The following is a 13,471-nucleotide window of genomic DNA, read 5'->3' as shown; positions in this document are numbered from 1 at the left end:
TTAATGATCGATTTTGTGAAATTCATTTATGAATTTTATCAATTTTAGTAAAATTTGAGTTAAATATGCTCAATTTCATAAAATTCAATTTATAAAAATTAAATCTATACTTTTTTATTCCAAAACACAAAATTTAATTTTTAATACATTTCATAAAATTTTATGAAAATTATTTATTACAAATGAGATCTTATTATTTTGGTCCACGTATGGAGCCATGGACGAGGTGGTAAGTTTTTTCCATTTCACTGGAAGATTATGACACGTTGTAGAATGTTAACCGAGGAGTGATCAAAGTTTAACCATGGCCAGCAAGGCGATAAAACCCGACATAATTCTGGGTGGCAATTTTTTATTGATGTTATGTGGTTCATTACGTTACCGCATCTTTTTTCTTCTTCTTACATTTACACACAAGAACCAAACACCTGTTCATTGACAAAGTTATTTTCTATTCCAAAATTTAAAATTTTTAAAAATTAAAAAAATAATTAATTCTCTTGACTAATTATAAAATCAAAAATAATTTGATCAAATTATTTTTTATCTCAAAATCAATAATTACTTGTCTAGATAATTATTGCATTTAATGTAAATAAAGATAATATTAAAAAAATATCATTTATTACTTATTCAAATATTAAAAAACGACATATATTTTAAAAATCAAATAATTACTCAAAGATCACATATATTTTTTTGGATAAATGGAGTAATTTTTAACGCACAATACAAGAGCAAACCCAGATTCACTAAACAGAAATAGAGAATTAGACATAGCTAAAGCCTAGGCACGCCTACAGTTGAAGGATAGAACACACAGTTTGAATTATAGTGAGAAAGAGAAGAAAAGCAGCTGCAGCAACTGAGATCCCAGCCCATGGAGTGTTAAAATAATTTTGTCTCAAGTTGGCATTCCATTTGTACCAAGGATTTTTGCAATACGAATTCAGATCTTCAAGAATTGGAAAAAAGTAGAACCTCGTACGATCGACTTCACAGTCAATGCTACCTAAAAATGTTGCCACGGCTTGGTTGTTCTGCATCCAATTTTCTAGAATCCCTCTTTGCTCTAGTGTTTCCACATCCTTATCAGATTTGATAAGCTGAGCAAGCATGTACGCGTAGTCATTCACGTACTTGTCTCTGCCCTGAAAATGATACTTCTCAAATATCTGTAGATTTCTTAACAGAATTTCTACTGCCTCCTCCATTTTAAAGCGTGGGATTTTTAGAATCCCCTTTTTACTATCAAATTCAATGTCCAGTTTGTTTCTGCTTGAATGCAACTCAATCTTTACACCAGCATGATGGAGCTCCGTTATTGTTGGTGCCACTAGGTTTATTATTTTTTCGTTTGAGGGCTTAGGCTTTGGCGGTCGCTGACAAATTCTTCAAAAATCAAGAAAATGTTCTACTTGAGAGAAATCTTGTAGCTGTAGAATGTCCTCTCTCACCCAAGAACCCCGTCTACCTTCAAAGAAAAAATGAGTGAGCTCAATCATAGAGATCAGCACGCCCTCCTCACGTACACCTATTTTAGACAGCTCAAACAAATCCACAAGAATAAAAAACGGAACCTGATTTTCCAGCAAAAATATGTCAACCCTTATATCAAGAATCAGTTTTGGTTTGTTAAATATACGGTCACTACTGCTTTGAAATTCTGGGAGAGCTTTTTTAAGTAAAAGAGAAATGAGGAAGGCAGCGTCTACCAACATCATTTTCACAAATTTCTCACTTGCGAGTTCAATTGGTTCTGCATAGCAATCACGCAATCTTCTCTCATTTTCCTTGATACATGTGATCATATCCTCCATACTTGAATGGCTCCATTCAAGAAAATCCAGCAAGTACCTCCTTTTATGGTCTTCCATTGCCCTGAGCTCTTCTTTCCTATGGTGAAGAGGGCCTATGGAGACAACTCGAGGTGTGTATGCCTTTTCATTCAATTTTCTTTCTTTTTCTGGAACTTTTTAGATACTACACTTGTCTGATAAAGGTTGCAGCATTGCCAGCTCCTTCTTCACACACTTTGCTAACTCTTCAACATCAACTTCTTCTTCGTTGTTCATCTGCAGGCGATCATCAGATATTTCAAAAATTAATTATAGCTACCTTTACAATTTTTCTTGTTCAAAATACAACCAAATAAATACTAATTGATAATGAAATCCAAAGAACTAATGGGGAGTAATAAAAAACCTTCTAGATATATATAGACTTTGCAGGAATTATAAGACTGGTTTTTCTTCCCTTTTTTTTTCTTCTAAAGTACACGCAGCAGTGTGAAAAATATCAAAGAGAAGTTGATGGGAGGATTTGCTTGCTATCCAACCATATATATACATATATGAACTGGAAATTTAATAAATATAATCATTACAAGTAGAATTAATCTCCAAAAGAGGCGTTGGCTAATTAAGTAAGAGAATCATGGCAGCTGTTGGAATTTCTCCTTTACAAACACAACAAGCAAACTCAACAACAAAAGAAAAGCAGAGGATTCTCTACCTCACACTCAAACACGTGAAAAAGTTGTTAAAATTAAGAATTTACTTTACTTATATTTATGGTTTCAGTAGTTTCAATATCACAACACTCCTCCTTTAGATTTTCACAAATTCATGACTAGTCAGATTAATGATTTCTGCGTAACAATTGCGCAGTCTTGTTTCATTCTTTGCAACAACTCGAATCGAATCTCCCATATTTACCTTGCTTCTTTCAGGAAAATATTGCAAGTACTTTCTTTTATGCTCATCCATGGGTTTTAACTCTTTTCGGCTGTGATGGTAGGGACCAATGGAGACTAACTGAGGTGTGTAGGCCTTTTCATTCAAGTCTCGCAGTCGCTTGGGAGCTCTGTAGATGAAACAAGTGTCAGATAATGGCTGCACGGTTTCCAACTCTCTGCTCACAATTTTTGTTAACTCGTAAATATCAATCAGAACTTGATTATTTTCTTCTTCCATCTACTCATTTAGAATTCCTCAGAGAATGTAATTCGGATTAAAGAAGAAGCCAAGTATGAGAGAGGATGAAAAAACAAATTCTGTGATCCAGAAATTCTGATGCTCCTTGTGAAAAAACAGAACAGGAACTGAAGTGAAAAACAGAACAAGCTTTAACTTATGATTTAAATAAATCTTTAAAAAATTGAAAGTTTAACAGGGAAAGAATCTGAATAATCAGAGTGTTTCACAACTGGAAATTCTTTTTTTTTTTTTCTTTTTGAAGGATACAAGTGGAAATTCTTGAACTAATAATACTAGAGGAAAACAAGAATCTGAATAATCTTTATGTATATATATATATATATATATATATAATCTTGAACTATATATATATATATATATATATATTTTTTTATTTTTTTTTTTTTTTTTGGCGTTGTAAGGTTACAATCTTCGTATGGATATAACGCTAAGTTGTCGTTGACTAGAAAGACTTTGGCCCTCGAGTCTTCTATGGAGCTGAAGTAGGCAAGCAATTTCCGATGTTCAATAAAGCACTTATTCTGTCTCATATAGGTTGTTTTTAGATATTTATTTCTCCACGGAAACAAAATTTTTGCCACGTGCTTTTTTACCTTGTAGATGCTATTTTCTTATTGGGCGTGAAACTGAAAATTATTAGGATCTCCATACAGTGGGCCTAGTCCGACAGATTTTTTGTTTGGGCCTTTTGTTGCTCAACCCAATTCTGGCTTTTATAAATGTGAAAATTGTTAAAATCTGCATAAATTTTAAATTTGGTTTAGATTTAATTATCAAACTTAGTTGTTTTATAGCTGAAAATTTCACTCTAATTTCACGTCTGCAGCAGCAAAAATGTAGGACTTTAACAGATTAATTGTTTTAATAATAAAAAATTAAGAAATCAATTATAGACTAAATCAAGAAACCATGAAATGATATATCTAGAGTTTACAATTGAATGATAGATCTTACAGTCTGGATCATAGTGAGGATGAGAAGAACACATGCTGGGAAGACAGGGATTATGGCCAGGGATTTTGCAGTACGCATTCAATTCTTCAATAAGGATCCTGTAGTAATGCTTCTCTATTGCGATACATTTCACTTGGGACAGTTTCAGAAAAAGATACACATTTTACAGTAGAGTAGAATCTAAATTTGCAGTAGGGAACACACAGTTTGTACGACAGTAAGCATGAGAAGAATAAAAGCTGCAAGAACAGAAATCCCTGCCCATGGATTATTGAAATAATCCTGTTTGAGGGTTGCCTTCCACTTGTGCCAAGGGTTTTTGCAATACAGATTAAGAGCTTCAACTATATTGGAGAAGTAGAAGCTGTGTCTGGACACAAGATTTCCTCTGGCAAGATAGTTAAAAAGAGTTGACAGACTATCATTATTCCGTAGCCGATTTTGTATAATTCCATTTTCAGCCATTATTTTGACATCTTCAGCTGTCTCAACCAGACTACTGATCAATGAAATATAGTCATTTAAATATTTGTCTTGGCAATGGCATTGCTCAAATGCCTGTAGGTTCCTTAATAAAATTTCAGACCTATTTGTTATTTTCAACGCTGGAAGTTTCAAAATGCCATCTCTGAACTCAATCTCAAGAAGGTTTTTGCTTGACGCCAACTCAAATTTGACTCCTGCTCGGTAAAGCTCTGTAACACTAGGTGCATACCATTTGACACCTGATTTTATTTTATTTCCAGCTAATGGTTGCTGACAGATCCTCAGAAAATCAAGTAGATGCTTTGTTTCTAAAAAGTTCTGTTTCTCCAATACATCATCTAACACCCAATGATCCCATTTAATTTTGAAGAAGGAGTGAACAAGCTGGATCATGGAAAGTCCAGGTTTTTGAAGCTTATTAGGTATACCAGATACATCATACAACTCCTCAAGGATAAAGAATGGAAGTTGATTTTCGAGCAACAGTATATCATACCGAACATCGCCTGACATCCATGGTCTCGAGTATATACGATCGTTGCTACTTTGGAGCTCTGGGCAACTAAATTTCAAGAGCACCATAATTAGAAAAGCAGCATCTGTTAAAATCATCTTCACAAAGTCTTGAGGATTAAGTAGAATGGTTTCGGCATAGGAATTGCGCAACCTTTTTTCCCTCTTCCTTATGAATTCAACATATTCTTTCACACTAACACTACTAGTGCTGAGTTGAAGGAACTCTTTCGTATATCTTCTTTTATGTTCCTCCATTAACTTTAGCTCTGGTTTGCCATGGTGAAGTGGACCGATGGAGACCACTTGAGGTGTGTAGGCCACTTCGTTTAATCGATACAGTGTCCTAGGCACTTTATAAATGCAACATTCGACTGATAATGGATGTAAAGCTTCCAGATCCTTGCCAATGGAAATTGATAAATTTTCAACATCAATAATAATATGATCACACAACATCCTGTCAGAATAAAAATTAGGGTTATATACATTGCTAACAAGTGGGAAGTTTTAAGAATAAGCACATGTTTGGAGAAAATACGTTTGAATAATATTATTATTATTTGCCATCAAATAATGCTAATTGCTATGATTCAAGTAGCCCGGCCAAATCGGGCAGCCTGGACTGTGCGGGGTCGGTCCCATAACGGGTCGAGCTAAAAAAAAACTCATTAAAAAACGGATCTCCAATATTCAATCTCGATGCAACTTACAGCATGCCTATCTTTTAAAAAAAAAAAATTTTGCGCTTTTTTTTATTTGCATTTTTTTTTCAAGCAAAAACTTAATAATAAAATTATCAAAAATTAAAATCAATACAGTTACGATCCGAATTTAAAATCGACAATAATAATAAAGTAATCTAAATTTAAAATCAATAACAATGATAAAACAGTTCAAATTTAAAATCAACAATAAAAAAAAAAAAAAAAAAAAAAAAAAAAACCTGTTTTGTAAACGGTTCTCAATTTTTTTGTTGAGATACGGGCGATCTCTAACAGTCTATAGGCGTAGATCTGTTTTAATAGTTTTAGATTTAAGCAGCATATAATTGTTTCTTAAATTGTATACTTTGAGTGGATTAGGAACTAAGAAAGGATTAATTCCATGCTCTGAGTACACCTATGCTTGATTTGTGTAAATGAATGGATGAGATTTGATAGTTAATCATTTAATATGATAGAATATAGATTAACAAAATTTCTTTTGTTCGTTTTTTAGTTTTCAAAATAAATAAAATTTGAAGAAGCAAATCTCTAAGAACTTGGAAACGACTGGAATATAAAAAATAAAAAAATAAAAATAAAAAAAAAGAAAAAAAGAAGAGCTTCTACTTTCTAATTTTCATGAAAATTTAATAATATCATTTTCCAGATCTATCTAACTAATTATACATGGAAAGCAAAATAGATAATGAATGTCAAAAACAAACCTGTTATCGCTGTCGGAGATCAGACAATCTTTAACTCTCTCTTCTCGGAATCAAGACAATATTTACACATATAGCATGGAATATTGACTCTCCTCCTCCAAGAAATCGCTATATATAATCATATTTTTCATCATTTTTTTTTATTTTAATTTCATCTGTGATCATTGTAAGGTTACAATCACCAATTCAAATAATAATATAGTACCAAATTGTAATATAAAACCATCGACTTCGAAAGACTTTTAGCAAGTTCATTTTTTCAAGAAAGGAATTACACTCACTACTTTATTAGCATTTCATCACACGTTAGATAGCGTGTGATTTCATAATTAAATCTTTTATTTTATTTTTTTTGAAAAGAAAATCTTTTAAATTCTAAATATTAGTATAAATGCTACGTTTTTAAATTTCTTGGGTGATCTCATATATTAAGCCAATTACATTTTTTTTATTTATAAAATATCACTTTTTTATCCTTTTTTTTTTTAATGCATGATCGAAAATACCCTCATTTAAACTAAAATGCCATTGGACTTTTATTTAGTATATAAATGGATACATATATCGAGTTTAGGTGCCTTTTCCTAATATTATATAATTATAAATTATATTTATGTTTTTTATTGAAAAAAAAGAATGATAAAAAGATGTATTTTTTTAAAAAAAAAATTGTCATCACCTATTAATTAAGTGTATAAAACGTGTGCCTACTTTTGATGTTCTTATATTTCTTCTAATATTAAACATGAAATTTATTTATAATAAATTTAAAATAACGTATCATAGGGGAAATAAATTTATCTTTTTTCTTTTTCTTTTTCTAAATTTACTTATAGACTGTAATGCATGTTGACAGTTTAAACCGAGTTTATTTCCTCACCCACGGACCGGGTCCATGCATGGTAGGCCGAAGTAATCACATACATAATACATGGGGATATGTTAAATTGTATGCAAGCGGTCCAGAAGTTAATTTTTTTGGCACCGTCGGCCCATTTCCTTTAATGCAAACTGAGGTCCAGTCCTTATCTCACTAATGCTTCACGTGCGCTGTCTTTTTGTTTTTATTATTTTCTTTTTCTCTTTCTAAGAAAAAAATTAATTGAATTAATTTATAAAAATTAATATAGTCTAAAATTTATAAAAATTAATTTATATAATATTTATTTTGCGTTCCAATTAAATTAAAAATATAGTTGAAGGATAATTATATAATGCCTAAATTACTAAATAAATAAAAGGTAGATTAGAAAAGAAAATATTAATAGAGTATTAAAATTTATAAAAAGGACATTTTTTAACAAAAAAAATGATATTTATTTCGAAAGGGAGAGAGTGTATGTAAGTGTTCAATCACATTGAGATTAATTATATTATACTTGCAATACAAATTAAATTATTACGTATTAATTTCATATGTACTAAACTTTTTGATATATGAAAAGCTTCGAAACATGCAAAATAACGTGCATGAAACCTTTTGAATCCCATAATAATAAAGTAACTAAACACATAAATAATCAAATCCTAAAAACCATACACCTTTCTCCCTCATTTTACAACAAACATAGTATTATACTACCAAATTTCCATATCTAACAAGCTCTAAGCGGCTTCCCGCACAGACAATCATTATGTGAAAACGACGAAGCTTCAAGATGATCAAACGGAGAGCCTACCGGGATTCTTCCACAGAGATGGTTGTGACTCAGATCCAAGTGTCCGATATACGACGCTTCTGATAAAGATTTCGGTATCGGCCCCCGGAAATTGTTATACGATAAATCAAGTACTGTAAAATAAGATCTCACACTGAAAACATCGGGCAAATATCCTTGAAATGCGTTCTTGCTCAAATTCAAGTTACTAATCCCTGAATTGAATAAACTTGGCGGTATTTTCCCTGAAAGCTTGTTAGAATCTAAATTTAGTGTAGCTAGAACCGCCATTCTACCCAGAGAATCAGGTATTGCACCCGAGAGTCTATTTACCGAAAGATCCAAATCGGCCAGACGGTAAATTTTCGAAACTGAAATCGGAATTCTTCCGCTAATGAAATTCTGACTGAGCAAAGCGCGGCTTAACATTCGGAGACGCCCAAAATCTTGGGGAAGTGGTCCTGAGATTCTGTTATTACGCAAATCCAGGTGCATCAGGCTCGACAGATTCGTCAAAGAACGGGGGATCTCACCGGAAATAAGATTATCGGCAACGTTCAGCACGGTTAATCTGTGTAACCGTCCTATATCTGCAGGTAGGTCGCCGGAGATCCGGTTCCCGATCAAATCAACAATCCTTAGAAACGGAAGCGAAGTGATGCACCGCGGAATCTCTCCGGAGATCCCTTTCCAATCAGCGATTGTGAGACTCGAGAGTCGCTCTAGCTTACAGATGGAAGGCGAGATTGTACCTGTCATGTAACCGGACCGGCCAGCTTTTTCAAAAATGGGGTCTTCGGATTCACCTCTGAGATTTATATCGGCGACCCTGTGGGTCTCCGGGTCGCAACTAACGCCGTACCATTTATGACAGCAGTCAATTCCGGTCCAAGAATTGAAGATTCCAAGGTAAGGTTCATGGAGAGCGGCTCTAAAAGCAAGCAAGGCGGCCCGGTCTGACGGCGGGCAGCTTTTAACTGTTGAAGAAGAGATTAATATCGTTATCAATGTAATGTATAAGAAAGCGGCCATGGCTTCTCTGTTACTAACTCTCTGTATCTCTTTATTAGTGTATAGGTTTCTCCCTGTATAATTGAAGTGAGTAATATAATACTATTGACAGTGAATCTCTGAGTTTCTTTCTGGTTTAAGTTGAGAAATGAAACGAAGTATGGCAGGCAGGACCTGACAACGTCGTCGTGGTATTTATATGCAGTGAGATTGTTTGTCATGACGGTTTTGCCCCTTAAGTGGATTATTACGAGGTAGCGGCTCTCGTTGTTAGTTAAAAAAAAAAAAAAAAACAATGAATTATCAGTAAGAAAATCATGTTCTCTTTATTAGTTAAAAGTTACCTAATTACCATATGCTAGGAATTTTATGAAATGGATGAAGAATACACTAAACCTTGCGGTAATTGACGTTGAAGAAATTTATACAAGCTGTCGCGAATGTGGATTAAAGAGCCATTATGGATATAGATTTTGTAATTGACCACGTACCAAACAAAAGAATTTCTGAACATCAAAATGATAGTCTCTGAACGTGAAATCTAATTGTAGAATTGATAGTTTAACAACTTGCTCAAAGATTAATGGTGAGTCTCCACTGCTTTTAAATTTGGGTTGCCTAAAAAACACATACACGGTGGAAATTGGAAGGGGGAGCTGAATCTAATAATTGAGTATGAACATATATATATCAACAAAAGAGGAAGAGATAAGCTCGATCTGAAGTTGAAAGGTGAGAGCATGGGTGATTTTGCGCACTGTACGTGGCTTTTTCAGGACCATGTTTTGTTCTTTTATGAATCTAGAGAGAAATAGAATGTAGGGTTTATTTCCATTTCCATTAATATGGTAAAAGAATGTTCTTAACATGGAGGGTAACTCTACTTCGCATTGGAAACCCTAATCTAAGATAGATTGGATGTATTGATGACGACTAATTAATGATCATTAACAGTTTTTTTAAGTTGTAAGAACTCAAATAATTAGAGAAGTTAGGACAAATTAAAGCATTTTAATCTGGATTCAGAAAATGTCATTGTAGAAGAATGATTGCCCCACTAGAAACTGAATCTTTGTCCCCGAAAGTGGAGTCATCAATCTGGTCCATGAGGAAATAGTCTATTTTAATTAATGCAATGCAAATAATTTTTTACCCATTAGTCCAAAAGATTGCCAAAACAAAGTACTCTCTGCATTATTCATATCCATATGCTCTATTTATACACTGCTGGAAATGGTCCACCAGAAGATGAAGATCACGATTCATGTATTTGTGAGTCTTTAGGGTTTTGAAAGTAAATTAGCAGACGACAAGCAGTCATTAGTGTCCATGTCATCAAGATTTCAAGTATATATATGCATATCAAGATTAAAAGTTAAAGCTTTATTTTGATATCCATAAGTTTCTGCCTGATTGGCTGATAATTTGAAGGTTTAAAATAGTAATAATTATAGTAAGAAGTAAGAACAAAACCGATGGCATGTGGTAAATAAAGAAGCCGACAAGTGAAGTGATCTGTTTTGCTTAGGTTTCTGAAATAATGGAAGACAAGATTTACAAAAACCTTATCCACAAGATCATCCCAGGCTAGTACTGTAACAATTAAACAATGTCAATAATAAAATGAGTTGCTTCTGTCCTACTTCCTACATAACATCTTATATCTACTCTCTTTCAAAAGATAAATTAATTAATTAATCTTATATCTACTATTGTAAATCAATAATGGATCCAATGATGCCTGAAAATTTCATCATCATTAAAAAATCAAATATCAGATTTATAATATTCGATATATATATATATATCAACTGTCTAATCCAAGGCAGTTTAGTCTATAATGGTTAAATACATTAGACTCTATACTGGTGATAACAAGATTAAGTAATGGAGTTAGTATCTTGAGAAAAATTTTAAACATAATTACTTTTGATATGGAAGAAATTAATCTCTCATCTAACCACAAAATAAGGAGTGGAAATACCCTTATTAATTATTAAGTCTATTGTAGGTCTGGTTAATTAGTCTTCCTGAAGAAAAGAAAGTCATACTCATTTTATTTTATTCTAAAATAGAATCTTTAGGCATTCAACAATTTCAAACTTCAGAGATTTTAGAAATTGATTGAATTCTCACACTACAATTGTCTCATTCGACTTTTCTAGTTTACAAGATTGGAACAAAAACATGCATGCACGTGGCACATGTGCAAGAGGGTCCATCAAAGGAAAAAAAAAAATCGAATTATTAGTGATGCTAAACAGACATTTGATAAGACAAGGAGGAAGCCAGTAAGGTGAGATTTGAACTTTCCAATGCTCAATCTTTAATTTTCAAGTTCCACCATCGCTCTAAGAGGAACGGGAGCTGGCCTATCAGGATTTTATAGTGAAAGAGGCTCCGATGTATAATCTCATGAATCACTCAGATTCTTTCGATCGATGTTCTTTGTCATCAAATTACCTCTTCGAATTTAGTAATTAATTAATTAATTAATTACAAAACCGGACATTGATTTATGCTATTCATGAAAGCTCTAGAGACATGGTAGTTGATTTTACTATTTTCACCATATATGACAAGAAGAATTATGGCAATCACATCATCGCCTACTGGAGACAGCTCACGGATCCTGAAAATACCACCACCATTACTAGAATTCTGCACCCACCAACTGCTTTAATGCTATTCCTGGAATATTAGATCCAACATTTAGGTTTGGCGGAAATTGGAGATTTGAGATTGAGTCTTTGTCCATTGTCCAAATCATATGTACAGCTACCGCCATGCAATTAAGCCTTCAGATCAGTGCATATAATACCAATGGCCACTGATTATAGTTTATATGGCTGTTTAAATATTACATGATTTTATATGAGCCATTAAAATCCTGGTTGTCTAAAAGCAGGTGGTATCCAGGGGAGTCAACAACAGGAATTCTGGGCTGACCAAGAATTTTTGAGCCAGATACCGGGGATTATGCACATGTGCATTTGCTTCAAACATGGCATTCAACTAGGAGAGACCTATTGCTTTTTGCTATGATTGAGGATTTTGTGGAGGAAATTATTGAAAACCTACCTTTTTTTAATACAATATTTAAAACACCTTCAAATGTGATATGCCATATAGAAGGGATTTACTTATTTAGATCAGGTCTGTAGCTCCACCCATCAACTAAATCAATGAAAATAAAATTTTTATAAACAATAATATTTCTAATCATACACTTACGGAAATAAATAATAAAATTTTTAAAAAATATATTTTTATTAATTTAATTCATACGAGACCGGAAATTCAGTTGAAGCAAGTATTTTCTTACGACAGATGTATTAGCTGGTCTTCGGCCAATGTTTGTTGCATTATAAAACTCGAGTCATCGGGTTGAGCCTTTTCTACTCGAAGGTCAACTTGCGAAGTCGAAGACCGTGTCCTGTTCTTTAATAAGAAAACACTAGAACATAGCCCATCTTTGTCACTTTTCGAGCCCAAACCCATTATTATTATAAATAGGCCCTGTGCTGGAGATTTTCTTTGTTGTTATGCCATTTGCGTTCCCTTTTGTGGAGGCCCATGGGCTCAAATGCTTTCTTTTGGATTAAATTTGAAATTTCCCAATTTACATGTTTTAATCCTAATTTTATCGATAAAGGAGCACAGGATTTCCTAATTCAAAATAAATTTAGTTCCATACACAAGCTAAACAAAGAAAGTTTTTTTTTTTAAAAAAAAATATTACTATTTTGTCTTTTTTTCTAGTATATAATTAAAAATACTCTCCTTTAAACCAACACATTATTTATCTTTTCTTTTTTTCTTTCTTGGGTCTAACTTGGCTTCAGGGATATATGCAAAAGTCTTGATTGATAAGTTAATAATCATTTCATTACCTTAACAAAATCATAAATGATAAGTTTGTATGTCAAAGTCGTTTAATTTCTTGGTCTATAATGTGAGTCACTGGGGCCTCAGAACGTGACTTTGGCGGTGAGCATCAACATTAAATGACAAAATTAGCCGCCAAAAGAATGTTTAATTAACTAAAAGAGGAGGAAAAGAAGGTGCAAGTCATGAATTCGCAAAATGAAAGCTATGTGAAAGTTTCTGATTTAAAAGATTTGACAACTGAAGAGGTAATTGTTCTGAACTTGTTTGGTTTTGCATTTTTGGAGAGAATCTGTCCTTGTACAATACAGGCCCCCAGTTTTAGAACAACTACCCAAATTTGATATATACAATATGTGCCTTCCACGTCATCCACCCAGTGGAGTATTTGTTGGACTCTCTCTCCTCACAGTTCCGAGCCTTTGATGGATCCTACTCTATCCTATCCGTCTCGTGTTAACACGCAAAACACTTATCTACACTCGACGTATATTTACTTATTCTTTATTTTTAATTAAGTTTGAACAAGT

General features: G+C 33.1%; 2 protein-coding genes and 1 pseudogene across 2 annotated transcripts; all 3 read right to left on the bottom strand.

Moving 5' to 3' along the window:
* Window positions 1-607: 607 nt before the first annotated feature.
* Window positions 608-3,369, bottom strand: LOC119371189 (UPF0481 protein At3g47200-like; annotated as a pseudogene).
* Window positions 3,370-3,894: 525 nt separating this feature from the next.
* Window positions 3,895-5,411, bottom strand: LOC105648798 (UPF0481 protein At3g47200). Its single transcript, XM_012235308.4, has one exon. It carries the CDS (start codon window positions 5,409-5,411, stop codon window positions 4,134-4,136), a length of 1,278 nt encoding a protein of 425 aa, XP_012090698.1. The 3' UTR covers window positions 3,895-4,133.
* A 2,440-nt stretch (window positions 5,412-7,851) lies between these two features.
* On the bottom strand, window positions 7,852-9,238 carry LOC105650467 (Leucine-rich repeat (LRR) family protein). The gene has a single exon (XM_089715787.1). It carries the CDS (start codon window positions 9,072-9,074, stop codon window positions 7,980-7,982), a length of 1,095 nt encoding a protein of 364 aa, XP_089571913.1. The 5' UTR covers window positions 9,075-9,238; the 3' UTR covers window positions 7,852-7,979.
* Between the last annotated feature and the right edge of the window lie 4,233 nt (window positions 9,239-13,471).

Source organism: Jatropha curcas, chromosome 10 (genome assembly GCF_041381405.1).
Source record: "Jatropha curcas cultivar XTBG-Jc1 chromosome 10, XTBG_Jcur_1.0, whole genome shotgun sequence".
Classification (NCBI taxonomy): domain Eukaryota; kingdom Viridiplantae; phylum Streptophyta; class Magnoliopsida; order Malpighiales; family Euphorbiaceae; genus Jatropha; species Jatropha curcas.
Note: the sequence above shows the minus strand (reverse complement) of the source record. Positions and strands in the feature narration are given on the sequence as shown.

Coding starts and splice junctions, on each gene's coding strand:
- LOC105648798 (XM_012235308.4), bottom strand. CDS start 5,411: ATGTTGTGTGATCATATTATTATTGATGTTGAAAATTTATCAATTTCC.
- LOC105650467 (XM_089715787.1), bottom strand. CDS start 9,074: ATGGCCGCTTTCTTATACATTACATTGATAACGATATTAATCTCTTCT.